Source organism: Ursus americanus, chromosome 6 (assembly GCF_024610735.1).
Source record: "Ursus americanus isolate L20-20 chromosome 6, mUrsAme1.1.p, whole genome shotgun sequence".
Classification (NCBI taxonomy): Eukaryota; Metazoa; Chordata; class Mammalia; order Carnivora; family Ursidae; genus Ursus; species Ursus americanus.
This window is the reverse complement of record NC_142132.1, coordinates 44,445,318-44,464,890: the sequence shown is the minus strand read 5'-3', so window position 1 is coordinate 44,464,890 and position 19,573 is coordinate 44,445,318. Positions and strand designations below refer to the sequence as shown.

The following is a 19,573-nucleotide window of genomic DNA, read 5'->3' as shown; positions in this document are numbered from 1 at the left end:
CATCCTCTATCTCTAGTGAGCTTAAAAAGTGAGGGTTGAGGAGTGCCTGGGTGGCTCAGTCGGTTAAGCGTGTCCAACTCCTGATTTCAGCTCAGGTCATGATCTCAGGGTCGTGAGATCAAGCCCCACGTGGGCTCCACGCTGGGCATGGAGCCTGCTTAAGATTCTCCCTCTCCCTTGGCCCCTCCCACCCCTCTCATCTGAGGGTTGAAAGGGCACCTGGCTGGCTAGGTCTGTAAAACATGCAGCTCTTGATCTCAGGGTTGTAGATTTGACCCCCATGTTGAGTGTAGAGATTATTTAAACATGAAAAACATAAAAATGCCCTGTCTTTGCCTCATAGGGATTATTTTTCTGCTTTATTCACTGCTATATCCCAGCAATCTAGAAAATTAGGCTCTGAAACATATTGTTGAAGTATGAATGAAAAAAGAAAATATTAATATAAAATAAATAATGTAAGAAATTCCAAAAGATTAAGCTTTAGCATATTAGTTATTAAAGTAAATATGAACAGAGGCACCTGGGTGGCTCCATCAGTTAAGCGTCTGCCCTCTGCTCAGGTTATGGTCCCAGGGTCTTGGGATCGAGCCCCACACTGGGCTCTCTGCTCAGCAGGGATCTTGCTTCTTCCTCTCCCACTCCCCCTGGTTGTGCTCTCTCTGTCAAATAAATAAAATCATCAAAATGAATGAATGAATAAATGAATGAATGAATGAATGAATGAATAAATAAATAAATAAATAACAACCAAATTATCCCACTGAGAGACATTAGGTGAGAAAGTCAAGTGCAACTAGGTGTTGATTCTAAGAAACACATTTTAGTGATAACCGAAGGTAGAAAATAAAGGGATAGGGAAGAGCTACTAGTCAAATACATTTTTTAGAAAAAAGAAAGCTTAAAGCTAAAGAAGAGTCACAGTACTAATGAGAGGCGAGGTGCTAAGTAAGGTTAATGGGATGAATCAGGATAAAGAGGGACATTAAGTAATGATAAAAGCACATTTATCAAGATGATAACCAGCCATTAACCAATACAAACCAATCTACAGAGGAACTAAATATATAAAGTAAAATACATTAGATTAAAAAATTGTTTGAAACCAATACAATTATATGTTATAATGAAACCTCCAGTATATTTTTGTCATAGTTGAAGAGATCTGTAGAGAGATATATTTAAGGACACAGACCGTCAATACCATAAACCACTGAGAGGCTAGGTACATTTTTTTGCATATTATTGAAGTAAAATAAATCACAGACAATGGCAGAACTTATAAAAGCAAGCTAGCTGGCTAATATGTTCTGGTAAGTGACTCTTTTTATGTGCCTCATTTGTTTGCTTCAAAAACATTTCCTTAAGTGTCTCTTTCTAATTAAAGCCCATTATACACGTGGATGGACTCTGCATTTAGCCCCTATTGACACAGCACTGCTACACAGTGTATTCATCCAAATAGAAAGAGTTCCTTGGGTGTCAGAGACCTGTGTCGGGAAATCGCCATCTCTGGAGACCAAAGACGGTTTGAGTTCTGACCTTGCCATCACTATAGTAATTTAATGCTCTAACACATGCATTTTTTATGTCTGGAATCACAAACTTGAGTTTAAATTCACACTATTACTTATCAGAGATATGATCGTAGGCAATTATGGTCACTGAGATTCAATGTTCTCATCTAGAAAATGGGGAGACAATCTCAAGATGTAATTCTGTCTATAAACACATTCAACAGCCCTTAACATAATAGTGCAAATAGTTTTGTCTCCTGGGATCCAAAAGGCCAATGCAATACCCATTTACAATAAGGAACTATATTTATGATATAATAACTAAAAAGCCAATTGAGACGTATTTTGCAAAAGAAAGCAATTGTCTCTCCAGAAGAATAATGAGAGGTTAATTAAGGAAGTGTTAAATAACAGATTCTGTCGCTTTTATTTATCAGAGTTCTAAGTCACAGGTGGAAAATTTAAAAAGCTGTAAATGTTACATGCTTGTGTCGAGTTTTCTACACACCAGTGGTAGTGCTTAATACAGGATCTGGCTTCATGGGTGATCAATACTTACTAACTATCTTCTTCTTTGATATCTGAAAATAAAATTAAAATGATGGAGATGCATCATTGCTCTTGCTGCCACAAATGGACGGTAGTCCATTGGGATTTTCCTACTCAACAAATGTCTTCCTGATAAAGCCAAATGATTTCCTTTCTCACATATATAGGAAGATTGAAAATGGGGAATTGCTGATTTACAAAATAAATTGGATTCTAGAATAAAATGCCAGTATGTGCTTACACATGTAAGGCACAAAGGAGAATTAAAACCTTCCTGAGCAGGCAAGAAAAGAGCATCAGTGTTAAAAGTTGTAATAAATATATGATAGAAGGACAGAAATTGGGGAAAATGGATAAACTGGGAAAAGGTAAAGCAATAAAAGAGTAAGGAAATGTATCATTTGTTTCAGGTCTTTGCAATACGCAAGACAGAAAAATTGACATGGAAGAGTATAAATATTTTAGCAAAAGGAAAAAAGAAGTGCTTGAACTGAGAAAGACACAACACGGTCGATGTTCTGCTTTAGCTATCTTGAACGTTTCTATGCAAGCCAACTACAAAAAGTACTGAGAAGGAATATTAATGCACCCAGACTTTGAAGCTGCCATAAATACGTGCCCATATTCATTCATATGCACACTGAGAGCAGCCAGCCCCAAGACGCTAACAGGAAGGCATGGAACAGATTCTCCTTCCTAGGAAACTGTGAGACAATAACTTTCTGTTGTTGAAGTTACCCGGTTTCTGGTACTTGGCTATGACAGCCCTAGAAAATGAATACACAGGCGAAGCCCCTCCTCGTGGAACTTTACATTCTAGTTTGGAGCAGGGAGGGAAATACAAAATTACCAAAGAGATATGATAATACTTCCTATGTTAATAAATTCTAAGGAGGAAAGAAAAGGAGGGTGAGGGAGATAAGAAGTGCTGTTTTATATAATATGAGCTCTGCTAAAATGCCATTAGAATTGAAAGGAGGTGAGAGGTGGAATCATGTATTCGGAGGAAGAATATTAAGACAGAAGAAGCAGTTGGTCTGTGGCTCTAAGGAAGAAGAATGCTTCTGGGTTAGAAGAGCTGCAAGGAGTTAAGGAAGAGGGAGAATGGTAGTCAAAGAGAAACATGAGTGAAATCAGGGAGGAGGATCACCTGTGCACCTCTCTGGAGGATGCTTCAAGAAGTTTCCACTGAGGGGCGCCTGGGTAGCGCAGTCGTTAAGCGTCTGCCTTCCGCTCAGGGCGTGATCCCGGCGTTTCGGGATCAAGCCCTGCATCGGGCTCCTCCGCTGGGGGCCTGCTTCTTCCTCTCCCACTCCCCTGCTTGTGTTCCCTCTCTCGCTGGCTGTCTCTCTGTCACATAAATAAATAAAATCTTAAAAAAAAAAAAAAAAAAAAGAAGAAGTTTCCACTGAAGAGTTGAAGAAGGAGCCCATTGAATGTTAGTGCTGGAAGGAAAAGGTGAAGTTGGTATAGAGGAGAACTTGGCTTGCTGCCGTTATGTAACCTTCCAGAGTGATGGGGTCAACGGCCATTGCACAATTCACTCCTCTTACCCATATCTTTGAGTGACATTTGTGGACACTAGTGAGCTGTTGTCACAATTTAGTCCCTGCAATGAGCAAATGAATTTCATTTCCTCTAGAGAGGGCTCAATTTGAACAGGGGGAAAAATGTCATTATTTAAATCTCATATGGCTTTCAACATTTCATCTAGGATTTACCATCCATCTATTAACATAAAGAAAAAGAAAATTACTTAAAACAAAATTCAAGCTGATTTGACACTAAGTAAAATTGTTTGGTTTAATAATATCAAATGCTCATAGAAGAACATTTCAATAATGAGTGCTTAACTGCTGGAAATCCCACTACATTTGTTGAAAAGTCCTTTGCACCTAGCTACTTAAATATTTTGTTTAGTTTCTATACAAATTGCCTTATTTTATATTCCAATTTTTTCAAGGGCAAGAAATGCCAATGTAAAAAAGAAAATTTTTTAAGTGGAGTAAAATTTATGGACAACATGGTGATATTGAGTTCAGTGTAATTGTATCTAATTTTGTAATATAATAAGTCAATCAATCAGCTTCTTAATTTTATAATACTAACAAATTTCAGTCTCCAAAACACAGAGCGGATGTGTATAAAAGGCCATTTGTGTAGTGGGTTCAAACAGTGAATACTTGAAAACTGGGTTTGGATCCCAGCATTGTTAGTCACAAGTTGAGGAATCTTGTTAACTTCTATGTGCCTCAGTTTCACCTCTGATGTGGGGTTAAAAACAGCTGTTGGTTTTCATGAAATTTCTGTAGGTTTTAGATGAATTAAGACATGGAAAGTGCGCGAAGGAATCACTGCTTAGAATAAGCCTCCACAAATTTTAAGCTATATTAATTTCACTTTCCTCATTTTCTATTTTAAGTTCCATTGGGTTAGAGAAAAGTAGAATCACAGTCTCACTGACTCCTGTCCCTTGAGGTTGGTGTCAAAGCTCTGGAAAGAGGCATGGCTCGCACAGGGCCCAGGCATTGGTACGGTTGGAGGAGGGCAGACGTTGTGGCTTGGCGAATCCTCTGTACCCTTGCCTATCCATGCTGGCACCTGCTGAGATGTTCTAATTACTGTCATGTTTTCAGTCCACAGAGCTCATTGCTGCATCCTGTAGCCTCCCCAGCTTCATAGCTCATTTATCTCAAGCTCTCCATGATTGTGCCCATTGGGCGTATAGGGAATAAATTGGTCAGCATAGCTCTTCCTCCCTGGCATGTCTGAGGCCCATCTGTCTGGAACCTGTAGGCATTCCATCCTTCAGTGTGAAGCTGACGTTGGGAGAACAGTGGGCATGGGCTGCTCTGTGGTCTTGGTGCCTCCAGGGGCTGTACTGTTTGGGGAACCTGTTTCACTTCCTCTAATTGGAGCAGTGGGTATAGTAAGGAGTGCATGGTTTGCGGAAGCAGTGTATATGTTTCTTTCTGAAGGTCACCTCCCAGGTCTTTGGGCTTTCCTCCATCTCTTCCCTTCCTAGAAAATTTTTAACATATAAATCTGTGGGTGGAGTCTGACTCTGTACTATCAAATCTATCATTTTATATTTCTGTTCCTTCCAGGACAAAAATTTGCAACTCAAAAACTTTCTTTTTTCTTTTTTATTGTGAAGACCTTTACTCCCTGAAGCAATCGAGGAGGGGATACAGATAGAACAACCAGTCACAGAGATCACATTGAGTAAAACTTCAAAAATCCATGCAGTTGTATGGTTTTTTCTTAATTTAATCAACTGTTCTCTCTGTGCCAGGAAGATCCCAGAATCTATAATATAAAAAGAAATTAAGCATCATCTTTTTATTAAGTCATATACCATCGTTTGGGGGAAGCTGGGCAAGTAAACAAATAACTCTCATAATTAGAGTAGAGTATGATGACACTTGAGAGCATATACATTTAAGAGATTCTATGAAAGACTTTCTCTATTGGAGACATTATGTGAGAATAGACATGCTTTCCAGAGTTTGCCAGAGGGCTCATGCAAAGGTGAGACACTGGAATTGGATAGAGAGTGTGAAGGTAGGGCTGGAGAAGCGGCTGGGGTTGGATCCTTAATGTTTGAGGTACATGGCCTGCAAGGCGAGGTGGAAAGTTTTCTGTGGGTGACAGCAGCATGAGTTAAATCGTAGGTTCCTCCACTGTAAAATACTATCTCTAGGAAGGATGCTGTCAGGATGGGCCAGGAGGGCGTCACGTAGACTCTCAAGTGTATCATTTGTAGATTGTAGTTTAGAGAGAATGATGCTGTAGATTCTGTTCATTTGCCTTGTTAATGTCTAAGTGATGTAAAATTAGAATTTTTCTAGATTCATCCATACTCAGCTTCTGACATCCGCACACATTTTGAGAAAGTAATCTCACCAATAGGCCATCCAGCAGAATGATCATTTCCATGAAATATCTAGGAAATACATATAGACTATGGAAGAAGGTAGTGGGAGGACAAGGGGAAGAACTTCAAAGTACGTGGATTCGACCGAGGTCCCAGCTAATTATGGGCAAAATTAGATAATGGTTTCTTCCATTATTTTAATAAAGGAGCTTCCCTTGATTTTTCTACTCTACTAAGAATAATCCAGCTACTCTGGGGGAAACCATTATTGTGAGAAAGCTCTGCCAGTTTAATTTCTATTTCTTTATTTCTATTAAATAAAGGCAGCTTACATTAGTCCTTATGTTATTAACTACTTAATGGATTTGGGAAGCAGGTAGCAAAAGAAGAATTGTTCTTTGCATTTAAATGAGACAAATAACACTCTCAGCTGATTATGCATTTAGGAGGAAAAGTTTCATCCTATTGCTACATTTTAAAACTGCAAACGTAATAAATTAATCCATTAGTGAGCCCAAGTGTGTCGTCTGTTGTGCTCATTATCAACTATTCCCAGGTGTTCAGGGGTTTATAAGTATGAATTGACGTGGCTTTTAAATTTGGTAACAGAAATATCCAGTGTAGGGATCGTAAGCTATGAAACTATGCCCACACCACTGCTTTTTATTAAAAAAAACAAAAAACAAAAAACCTTACAGAATTAAATATTAAATTAAGATGTCCCCCAATATTGTAATGTGTTAGTTTGTCAGAATGAAGCAATGAAACATAATTTACAATAGAAAGCATAGGATTGCCACATTTTCTTCCCAGTTGCTTGATTTTATGTATCATTTTAGAAGCATAATACCAAACATTAGGCACCATGAATAAATGCACTTAAGCAAATAAACTGATTGATTGATTGATTCAGATGCTCATTACCCATTCGTTGGTGTATTTAGTTAACAACAATGCTTTGAGCAGTTAGTACTTGCTAGATAGGGAACACAGTCCAGAAGAAGGTGAGATTGCCAGATTAATGACTACAAGATAGGATTGAAAGAGCAAAGTGTTACTGGAAAGGACACCACTCGAGGTATTGTCTGAGCCGAGTCTAAAAAAATGAGCAAGAGTAAAGCAGCACTTCCAAATATCTGCAGCATGTTATGTTGAAACACTTTCATTGACTCCGTAGGTGGAGCTCAGTTTGCGTTTGGAAAAGAGGCAGGGGGTGAGCATAGGAGTGCCCAACACAATTGTCATGCCTGGCTGCGGAGAAAAGCCTGCACAAGGCTTTTCTTCCAAAGCCTCTTGCAGAGGCTTTCTCTGTAATTCTATTGGCTATCAAATGCTTCTTCTTTTTTTTTTTTTTTCAAGAGACATTAAAGTAAGAACTTATCTTATATGAGTAGCCACCTGTGTGAAGACCTCCATCGACTGAGATGGTAAAATGTGGGGAAAAAAACTTTACCTGTTTTTTTTTCCTTCCCTGTGGTTGATTCCTGATTCAATGAGGAATAAACTATGTAACTGTATGTAAATATATATATATATATATATATATATATATATATATATATATATATATATATATTTAGAATGTGTGTGTGTGTGTGTGTGTGTGTGTGTGTGTGTTGGAAATGCCCGGAAAATCTGGAAGACTCAGGTGGCAAATATAGCCTGAGAGATAGCAATATAGTTTTACCTTATAGTTTATTTTATTATAGAATAAGCTTCCATCATACATGCTTTTTTTGGCCTTAGCCCAAACAGTTACTCCAGCCTATCGTAAATTGCACTTTCTCAGCTACCACCCATTTTTCCTGATAATTGATTGAAGTGAATCCTAAGTTACATACAAAAATCATGTGACAAAGATGTATGTATGTTGGAGCTTTTCAGAGAATAACCTGGTCATTTTTGGACTTCAGATTTTTGGACCCATGTGAGCGGTAACTAAATGTACTTTGATTTGGGAAAATTTTCTAAAAATATCTGTGGATATTGTTTTTGGTATTGAAAGAGATGCCACCAGAGATGTCATGTTCCTTGGAATCCTCAAAAACTGAAGTGACAGAAAGTCGGCTGGGTGTGCTCTCAAGGAATGTGAATATCATATGCAGTGGGCAAAGGGGCTGAGCCATGTAGCATTTCATTCAATAAATATTTATTGAGCATCTGCAAAATGTCAGACTCTCTGAGAAGCTGCCATGAGAACTCCGTGAGGAAAAGAAGCAACTGCCCTTCACCCTGGGATTTAAGATACTTTCCATCCTAAGAATCTAGGAACCTACAAATATGACCTTTAGGTTTTTACAGAAGCTTATTTTCTTCAGCTGTTGAATGGGCTCACTACCAATTGTATGAAATAATGTGTGTCGAAGTACCCAGTGAGAAACTATGAGAAGTTGAGAAAGCCAATAAAATACGAAAAGATGCTGGGGGAATTCCTGTGAAAGTTCAGGAGCAGGAGCCCTTAGTGCATTCAACGGTAGAAATTTACTATCATGAGGGGCGCCTGGGTGGCTCAGTCATTAAGCGTCTGCCTTCGGCTCAGGGCGTGATCCCAGAGTCCAGGGATCGAGCCCCACATCAGGCTCCTCCGCTGGGAGTCTGCTGCTTCCTCTCCCCCTCCCCCTGCCTGTGTTCCCTCTCTCGCTGGCTGTCTCTCTCTCTGTCAAACAAATAAATAAAATCTTTAAAAAAAAAAAAAAAGAAATTTACTATCATGAATCATATAATCAAAAAAGCAGTATCTTTTTTGGATGAAGAATTCTATGTAATGCTGATTCTCATTCAATTCTTCAATCAGTAATTGTGAACATGGGATCAGATTTAAGTCTAAAGCTCTAAGATGTTGTCACAAGAAAATTCCACAGGCTACCTAGGCAAGATTCATCTTTGAGGAGCAGGCTGGGCAGATGGTCCCTCATAAAACCCCTGTTGTAACCCTCTTTCGATATTTCATCATATGGAGCAGAACACTCATCTTAAGTTCTCATGGCGTCAACATGCAGCACGGTCTCCACGGCTGCCTTTGCCACAAGTGGACGTTCCTATTTAGAGGATGAGAGGAGGATGTGAAATAAAGGTGTCTCTGTTTAACAGGAATCAGCGATAGAGCTTTCGAGAAGAAAAATAAAGAGGCCATGTTTTATAACAGGCCCATGGAAAGAAGAACGGGGCTGTGTACTTTCCTGGAAAAGTGATTTTGCTTCTCTGTGATTGATGACCTGTCTGGTGTGAGGCTGGCCACAGTAATAATGTCAGGGCTTACTCTCAACAGTAGAAAAAGCTGTCAATTCTGATATGATGAAGGGGAGGGGGACATTGGGACTATGGAGCTGAAGTGGCGACAGGATGTCCTCTGACTCAGGCACATAATGCATGGTGATTTTGTGTAAAATTGGTGTTAACTTTATTTTACATGCACAGAGGAAAGACTAGAAAAAGCTAGAACAAAAAATGAACAGGAATTACTTCTAGGAGGTAGTAAGAGAGGTATCAATTTCTTATTAATATGAAAAGTTTAGCTTCTAAACTTTATTTATGAACATGTATAAATTTTTAAATAGTATATATGATGCTGATAAAAATATTTAACAAGGTAGCATAATTTAGCAGAAGGAGCATAAAGTTTGGAATCTGACCTGCAGTTCATCTCCTAAGTTGCATTAAGTAGCTTGAAAAATGGTAATATAATAATATCCCTCTCCCTTTAGGAAAACAGTACCTAGAGAGGGACTGTCCTGCCTCACCCTGCAGCCTGTGCTCACACTCTTGCCTGCTCTCCTCCCTCCCGCTGTAGGTACTCAGGCCTGAAAGATTCAGGTCGGGCCACTACTCTGCTCCCAGTTGTGCATTCCCTTAGTGACTGCCAAGTGTCACTTCCCTATAATGGCACAGTTATATGCTCTGGTAGCCTGTGGTGAACCCTATTCTCCTATCCTTTGGCCCCTGAACCTTTTTGAAATGTATGTTTGTATCTATATCATCTATATCTATATCTATATCTATATCTATATCTATATCCCAAGTGTTGCTTCCAGACTGAAGCCTCCCTCAGCAACCACCATCTGGTCTACCGTCAGCTCTCCTGTTGTCCTAATCAGAAACCTTCAAGTCTATCCCAGCCTTTTCTACTTTGTCTATCTTGCAATAATAAACTGGGATATGCATACCAGTGTCTCGACATAAGACATCTCATAACCATATCTGTGATCTTATCGAGCAGCAAGCAGAATACACTCACTGTTGAAGCAATTCTAGAAACTACTAGAGAATGATCAGCCAGGTGTTAGGGGTCAGCAAATATTCGAGACCCAGCTTACCATCTTCGTAAATCCAATTTAGTCTTCTCAGTGAGATGGACTACCTCTTCCTAACGTGTCACCACTGGAAAGTCATGTGGGTGGACTATATGCAGTGACAGATTTCAGTTCTGTTATTAAGAAGAAAACATTTACAACTGACATGGTTTATAGTTGGGCGGCTGTTTTCCTGGACACTTACACGGCATCTGTTTCCCTGCGTAGGTGCCATAGTCACTAATTCCACAGGTTGCTTCATGACAAAGTGGTTGTTTACATCCAGGTGGGAAATACTGCCTCCTGAACCACAGCCAGGAGAGTCTCAGCACACACTGGAAGGTCATGAGACATTCGTGCAGGGCAGAAACCTATTGCACTTTAAGCCAGTATGCTCACTTTTTAAAACACAGAACAGTGTTTTCATGTAGCATGTCTTTCCACATCCCATGGGGCAGGGTTTGAAAGCATCACATATGGGGTTGTACTGTGATAGAATCGCCTTGTTCAGTTACTTGTAACACAGAAGTGACACTGAAGCCTATGTTCTGGTAGCACTGTCCCAGGGCTGCATTGCAGTGAGTCCCTTAGCATAAGTTGGGTAGCATCTTGCCTCCTCTCGTCCTAGGATTGGAATCAAGTTAAGGATTGTTTTTGCTTGCTCTTCCTCACTCTGTCCACACTGCGGAAATTGGTGGTAGCCTCTGTCTGTCTGTCAACATATGAAAAAAAGACTTAGAATTGCTCACACACAAGGAACCAGGGACACTTTGGAAACATGGGCCTTGAAGTTCCAGGAGTTTTTTACTTTTATGGAATATTAAGTTTGACCCTCCAGTCACCTGCCTCACCCTCAAATCTCAATATTTCATGTCTAGGGGCACCTGGTAACTCAGTCCTTTGAGGGTCTGACTCTTGATTTTGGCTCGAGTCATGATCTCAGGGTCATGAGATCGAGCTCTGCATTTGACTCCATGCTCGGTGGGGAGTCTCCTTGGGATTCCCTCTCCCTCTCCTTCTGTCCTTCCCCCCCTTGCATGTGCTCTCTCCCTCTCTCTCTCTCTAAAATAAATAAATCTTAAAAAAAAAAGAGGCTATATCAGGTCTGAAGCAAGGCCGTAGTCATTTGTTAAGTATATTGCCAATTATGAGACTATTTGGTTCAATGTTTGGCATATATTCAGACACAACTCTTTATATCCCCCTTGCTGTATGTTCAAACACATCACTTCAGTTAGACCAGCCTTATCATGAAGCGATCCCCCTAGTAACCAATGAAGAAATATTAATGATTTGCTAGTTCGGTTCCTTGGAGAGAGGGAACCCCCCCCCAACCTAGCTTATATTCGGCACTATATCAATCAACTACAGGTGAACAAGTAAATAAGCCCCATTGCAACAGTGCCTGAGGATACGTGAAAATAATTTGTTCTCTTAAGTGGATTCAATAACTCCTCCCTGAACATTTCATTACCTGATAGTTTTGTAAAAAAATCATTTTTTCTTCACAGGGAGGGCAAATGTAAACCCTGAGTATATGTCATTTGAATTCCATTTCCACCATTTACAACAATGTAACGGAAGGGAGTTTCGTGCCTGTCTCCATGCCTCTGTTCCTCATCTGTAAAGTGAGGATGATAACAAACCTCTAAATTTCTGCAAGATAATATTTAAAGCCGTTCCTGGCGATAGTAAATGCTTAGTAAATGTTAGCCACTATTATCTAATCAAAAGGTGTGAATATTTCAGAAGAACTGCAATTTTTACATATAACAGTTAATCATACTCAGCCATAAAAAGTTAATATTACTCAGCCATAAAAAAGAATGAGATCTTGTCATTTGCAACAACATGAATGGACCTAGAGGGTATTACACTGCGTGAAATAAGTCAGAGAAAGACAAGTACCATACGATTTCACTTATATGTGGAACTTAAACAAAACAAAACAAAACAAAAGAACAAACAAACAGAAATAGACTCATAAACATAGAGAACAAACTGGTGGTTGCCAGAGGGGAGGGCGGTGGAGGGGTGGGTGACACAGGTGAAGGGAATTAAGAACAGAAAAAAGTCAAAATCAAACTGTTAAAAAGATAGAAGTTGCACATTCTAATACATGCCATAGGGGAAATCTAATTGTTTTTGCTTAAGCTATGTGCCTTCTCTTCCACACCAATATCTGTGCAATTCTTCGCATGTATTTTGTTGACTGAATGAATTAATGAAAAATTAATTGATTAATTATCATCATATCCCTCTTGATGTTTTCATGCAAACCTGAATATCCCCAGGAAGGCTGTTTGTTTTAAGAAATAGCCAGTGAGGGGTGCCTGGGTGGCTCTTCTGTTAAGCATCCCACTCTTGATTTCCGCTCAGGTCATGATCTCGGAGTCCTGAGATCGAGCCCCATGTCAGGCTCTGCGCCCAGGCTCTCTCCTTCTCCCTCCCACCCTCTCACCCCCCTTTCTCTCCCTTTCTGGAAAAAAAAAAAAAAAAGAATGAAAGAAATAACCAGTGAAGGGTTATGAGAAATATGATGGTTTATGTTCTGTATATGACTCAATAGACAAAAGTAATTGCTTTTCTGTCATGTTCTCCGTGGATTTTCATTGATCAGTAGCTTTAGGCCTGTAATAATGATCACAGTTTTTAACACTTCAATAAAATGAGAGAAGTGTGTGTGTGTGTGTGTATGTATCTGTTGTGTATGTGTATGCACATGAGAGAGAGATTTTTTAAACAGTCTTTTTATTTGTATGTTTCAGTGGTATCAGTTTTCATGAATTTCATTATAAAAATTTAAAAAATAATTTATCTATAAAATTCAAGAATATAAATGCCACCTTGCTTGGTAGTATTTCTGAGAATTATAACTCCAATACTTAGATGTAACTTTTCTGCTGTATTAAAAAAAGACAAATATCCTTTCCTTAAGAATTCTACTTACCTTTCTGGTGCCTGGGTGGCTCAGTTGGTTAAGCATCTGCCTTTGGCTCAGGTCATGATCCCAAGGTCCTGGGATCGTGTCCTACATTGGATTTCTTGCTCAGTGGGGAGCCTGCTTCTCCCTCTGCTTGCCTCTCCCCCTGCTTGTGTGCCTGCTCGCTCTCTCTCTCTCTCTCTCCCCCTCTCTGACAGATAAATAAATAAAATCTTAAAAAAAAAAAAAAGAATTCTACTTACCTCTCAGTATTTAGATAAATTTCAAATTCTGGTTTGTCTCTGCTGCTCCTGAATTCATTGTGGCTTAAAAACTTTAGATTGCCCTCACATTTACCAAGCATACCCCTCAGTTCTTGGTGTAATCCCCAGACTCACAAAGCCTGATTCTCCATATCGCCCATCACATAGAGAAGTGGAGCAGCCGAGGCTATGGGAAAGAATAAGAGTGACCATTGGTTCTATCTGCTGGCAACACAAACAGCGAACAGCCATTTCTGAGTGAGCCACCTCAGCTCCCCTAGAGAATTCTTGTTCATCCAGGCTGAGGGCCTAATGGCTTTCTAACTGCCTAGTCATATCACGGACATCGTGGTCTGTTCCCATATTTCTCTATACTTTCTTCTCCTGACTTCTTTCCTGCACGTCTGTTCCGGTTGTTTGCAAAAGTTTTTTATTCCTAATCTTTTTTTTCTTCCCTTTAGTTTCATGATGGGTAATCTCACTGAAATTCCTGATTTTAAATACTATAGCTCCATTCTGTCTCGAGGGCCCCAAGTGCACACCTTCAGGAAGCTTCTCATTCGTACAAGAACCCAGACATGGTCTCGCAACTTTTCTGCAATCCTGTTCTTTCACATGGCACGTTGTTTCATCCAGGAGCAAGCTTCTGCATCTTTGGCCTCGCATTCCAATGCACGGGTTCTGGTTTTCCATTATAGCATGAGCACAAAATACTAACAGTGCTTTGTCTCTGTGGGCTCCCTCTGATTTCTGAATCGCTTGAGAACAAAAATCCTGTCTTTTCATGAAAGTGTGTTAGGTAACTATCTTAGCATATAGTAAGCAGTCAAAAAAAAAAAAAAGCCATGTAAAGAAAGTAATGCATCTACTTTTTAAAAAAGCATTGTTACCATCTTTTTTTTCTATGAAAGATATGTTTTATTGAGTTACTTTATAAATGAACTACTTATGGGCAAATTCAGAAATACAGAAAGTAGATTGGAGGTTACCAGGGGCTGGGGGGAGAAAGAAATGAGAAATTATTGCCTTGTGGGTACAGTTTCTCTTTGGGGTGATGGAAAAGTTTTGGAATTACAGTGGTGATGGTTGCACAATATTGTGAATGTAATTAATGCCACTAAATTGTATATTCAAAATGGTTAAAAGGACAAGTTTTATGTTATATATATTTTACCACAATAAAATTAAAAAATGAATTATTTACAAATAAGAAAGGCACTAAAATAGTCAAGATAACTAAACATGTATTTTCTTAAAAAAAAAAAAAACAGCTTCTTTTCTAAATAGAAAATGCAGAAAAGGAAGCCCAGTGATTAGTCTTAGAAACAAATACAATTGTAGCAATACTTTTTTTCATGTATTCTCATTTAAGAAACATATTACTACAACAAAAACTATCATTAAATAATACAATGAATTTTAAAAGTGAATGAGTGAATAACTGAATGATTTAAAAAAAGCACCATTTATTTTTTTTTTAAGATTTTATTTATTTACTTGAGAGAGAGAAAGAGTGAGAGCAACAGAGAGAGAGAACGCACAGAGGCAGAGGAAGAAACAGACTCCTCGCTGAGCAAGGAGCCCAACTCGGGGCTCTATCCCAGGATCCTGGGATCAAGACCTGAGCTGAAGGCAGACACTTAACCGACTGAGCCACCCAGGTGCCCCAAGACAGCACCATTTAAATAAACAAACCTCTATGGTTGAATGCCTGGGAATGGCCAGGCCCAGTTTATCACTGTGACCACAGACAGACATTAGCATTAGTGGGTCAAAATGGTCAGCTGTCCACACACACAGAAAACAGACATGGACACATGTATCATGAGTTTTTGATAGGAAGCACTGCCAACTTTACTAGTCCTAAGACTGACGGGTCAGACAGACTGGATTTGTGCCCTGGATCTGCCTCTTACAAGACAAGTGTAAGACTTCAGTCTCACTGAACCATAGGTTTCTCATCTAATAAATGAAGAGGGAAAAATCCAGTATCATTTCATTTTTGTGAAGGTGCAGAGGGCCTGGTTAAGGTTTCAGGCAGAAGTCTTTACTGGCGTATTATTAACATAGAGGTACAGATAAATTGATTCTGAACCAGTAGTTATTCTACATAAAATATCGTGAGTTCTGAAAATAACTTTAGTACCAGATATTCTTTGTGTGAACTTTCTCTTTTACTTTTCTTTTCCTGTGTCTTTTTCTTTTCTTTTTTGCCAAATTTATACTTAGCATACTTGGTAATCGATACAATATTATTTCATCGACAGCTCCAGGCCATTGGGAAATATGAGTTGGTGTTCAGAGCACCACTAATTGTGGGCAATCTGTAAAATTATCTGTCTCAAAAAATGGTTGTTAAAATAAAGACATATTTTTTGCCTTGAAAGGTCAGTCTTAGAAGCATTGAATTCCGTGTGGAATTTTTTCTAATCTTTTCTCTTTTTCTGTTTCTCTTCCTCACATGCGGACTTTGGTGTAGCAGACCACTTGGGGATTGAATTCATGGGTAAGACTAAACATTTTTCTCCTTAAATATCTAGAAAAAGCTAAGTTTCATAATGTATATAGTGTTCACCTTCCCCATCTGATTATAATTGAAATGTCTCATTATCAGATGCTGTTAGTAGTAAAAGTGTTTTTGTCAATTTTTCACTAAGTAATGGCTCAAAATGAAAGACTTAACTACTTATCGGGAAGGCAATTGAATGTTAAGTGCAGCTCTGGAATCGTACTGAGGTTGGATCTGGCTCCTGGCTTTGTTTGCTCTATTTCTCAATTTTCTTATCTGTAAAATAGGGATGATAATAGTTCCTAGTTTACTGCACATGGAAATTGCTTAGCACAATGTCTACTAGATGGCAAACACTCAATAAATGATTGAAAATAATAGTGATGGCTTAAAAATGTTAGTTTTGTTATTTTCTGCTCTAATTCCTTTTCCTTTTGCATGATGACTACTTTGTATACATTTTAGTATCAATCAGTTGGGAGTATGGGCTATATAAACATTTCCATTTACAAAATTAAAATATTTCTTGTGAAAGCAGTTGCCGTGAATGGTATGTTTTTAAAAGCATTAGGATGTCTTCCACAGGATTATTATTATGTTCAGGAACTATTATTATTATTGTTATTATTATTGTTATGTTCATAGATAATTACATTAAGAATTGAACATAACTTTTCTCAGTCTATTTTGTAAGTAAAATAAAAAATAAAAATTCCGTGGGTTTGGTATATATCGTGGTGCTAAAATGGAGGGATACTCGGGAGTTAAAGTTAGTGAAATTGAGAGACCTAAACTTGAAATCCAAATTAATAATTCTTTGCTTGTTTGGCTTTTGTTGAACTTCGGATTTTTCTCTTATATAATATAGATATTAATACTTCATATGTGAATATGGTTATTGTGTTAATATTTATAAATTTAATTGTATTCATTTTTCTATTCAGCAATTCATTCAGCAAATAATTATCAGGTGCTCATTATAAGCAAAGAAAAAATGCAAAGTATTAGAGATAAAAAATAGTAAACATGGAACCAAAAAAACTGGTCCAATGACACCGTCTAGTAAGCTTACATATATATAATAGGTAATGAACCAGTAGATACACAGTTGAGAGTTTCCTAAGACCTATGTCAGGCAAGATGATATTAGCTTAGACTAGTGTGATTGTGGAAGATATGGGAAAAGTGATAGATATTTAGGACATGGTATCAACAAGTATTTGAGAAGAATTAATGTTGAAGGTTAGAAAAGGGAGATTATCAAGGATGATGCAGGGTTTATAGTTTGCCTATTTAGATAAAAGGTGGGCCCATTTACTGAAAAAGAACACTGGAAGAGGAACAGATTTACGGGAGATGTTTTACTAGATTAGGTTTGGAAATGTTGAGTTCCCGGGTACCTCCGACATATTGAGAGAAGATGTCAAGTTTGTAGTGTACTGCTGGAAGTTTTTAGGGTTGATTAGAGCTTAGTGATTTAATATTTATACTGGAATTGATCTTCCCTGTTTTGTGGTATTTTTCGTTAGCGTTCTATTATCTGGGTATTATATCATAGAAAAAGCAGACAGCTCAATTCCTGCAGGCTTGGGGTTTTGCTAGAATAGATGAGATGAAAAATCATAAGGGCAATGAAATTCAGGATAATATTCAAATGAAGCATCATGAAATATAAGGTAGATGTGGAAGGAAGTGACAAAAGGCTAGCTACCTGAATGTAATTGATGAGCAGTTATCGTGGGAGTACTCCAGCACGTTGTTGGCACGGAGAGGAGACTATAGTCAAATGGGTCAAGAATTACAGGGGCTGGGCTAGCTTCAGACTTCACAAGTAGTATGGCCATGGTTAGGTAAACAAATTGTTGCATTGATGTTAATTGTAACTGTTAAAAAAAAAAATGGATCCGTCACCTTCCTATTGGGCTTTTCCTGAGGACCTCCAGTGACATAGTTACCTTATGGTAACAGTTTGCTATGGAACCAAGATATGTATTAAAAAGTCTGTGTTAGGGGCGCCTGGGTGGCACAGCGGTTAAGCGTCTGCCTTCGGCCCAGGGCGTGATCCCGGCGTTATGGGATCGAGCCCCACATCAGGCTCTTCTGCTGTGAGCCTGCTTCTTCCTCTCCCGCTCCCCCTGCTTGTGTTCCCTCTCTCGCTGGCTGTCTCTATCTCTGTCAAACAAATAAATAAAATCTTAAAAAAAAATAAAAATAAAAAGTCTGTGTTAAAACATTTACAAGACTTCAGTTACTGGTAGGTGAAAAATAACAGGTAATTGTGTAGTTCATCTTTATGAATCTCAAGATTAAGGTTATAGTGAATCTTGCAAAACTTGGTGTCAAACTGTAGCTGTAAAGCCTTACAGGAAATGAGTTTTCAGTGTGTGAATATTTGACTCCAGCAGTAGAGATTGCCTTGGACAGAAGGGGTTGGGCAAAAAGTCAGAAGGGAATATGTAGCGTGTATACAGATAATGACAACTAATGAAGGCTTGTTTGAAATGGTGAATAGGTTAGTTAATGAACTGTTTCCACTGACCTTACTAGTTCCTGACAGTGTTCACTCCCACCGATATTCTAACTGAATATGTAAAATTCTGTTTGTTGCTTTGGGAACATATATTTTCAGATTTAACTTGTGATTTTAGAGTCTATATGGGTGAAATTCCTTCCACTGAAGGTTACTACCTTACATCCCAGTAATATGACCTCTCTAGCTGAGAAGCAGAAATGTAGGCATAGTGTCTATAACCTGAATCATATCAGTATTTTGGAGTACCTAAAATGATCAGTGTCAGTTCTGTTTTAATGAGTTCTAGAATAGCTGTCTTCTCAACTTTTATCATTCTTACTTCGGACAATGTTAATTTCATCCTTCCTTGAGTTGGAATTCAGATCACAAAATGATGATATGAAGCACACAGCTCTTCTCCCCAAGTCTTTGTCTTCGCAGTGGCCAAGTCTATGCTATTGATCAGACACACAAGCTGAATACTTTATGCATCTTAATAAATTCCTATTTAAAGCAGGAACTCCAAATCATATGACTCAACAGGAATCCTATTATTATTTTGTCAACATACACTTCTCACACTTACTGTATGCCAGATGGATAAGATACTACAGATGCAGATATATAAACCACATCCTTTAAATGCCCAGAGGTTCTGAAACTGAAAAGAAAGAAAGCTACACATAATTGAGGTAATATTAACAAGTGCTATCAAAATGACATAGGCAGGGTACAATGAAGGAAAAAAATGAATTTTAAAAAAGTATCTAAATGTGTTTAGGAAATTCTGAGACAGTTCCTGGGGGAGGAGTCCTGTAAGCTGAGTACCAGCCAAAGTGAATAAACTGTATTGAGTGATGCCATAATCCCAATCTGTCCCAGCTCTGTATTACTTCCACATTAGAGTGAGCCTTGCTATTTCAGTCTCTATATCTGGGTCCATAAGCTCCCTAGAGTCACTACTTTAGGACCAAAGAAAGCATATCAACTTCAGTAAAAACACTTAACCAAAAAGCTTTTCTGAGTCGATTTATTAATTTCAAGGAATAATTATCTTACTATAGAAGCCATGCTGAATCTTATGTCCATAAATCTGTCAGCATTCAAAAGGATTTGTCCTTAATTATATTCATG

The 19,573-nt window shown here is 38.4% G+C and overlaps 1 protein-coding gene across 8 annotated transcripts in view; it reads left to right on the top strand.

Moving 5' to 3' along the window:
- NRG3 (neuregulin 3) overlaps window positions 1-19,573 on the top strand; it is a 1,004,506-nt gene that overhangs the window by 871,534 nt on the left and 113,399 nt on the right. For 5 of the 8 annotated variants that reach the window (XM_045783392.2, XM_087862980.1, XM_045783391.2 and 2 more), the window contains exon 4: window positions 15,898-15,924. In XM_045783392.2, coding sequence (XP_045639348.1) covers window positions 15,898-15,924 — 27 coding nt within the window. The remainder of the gene's footprint in view (window positions 1-15,897; window positions 15,925-19,573) is intronic. The other 3 variants (XM_087862978.1, XM_087862977.1, XM_087862976.1) reach the window with 1 other exon arrangement.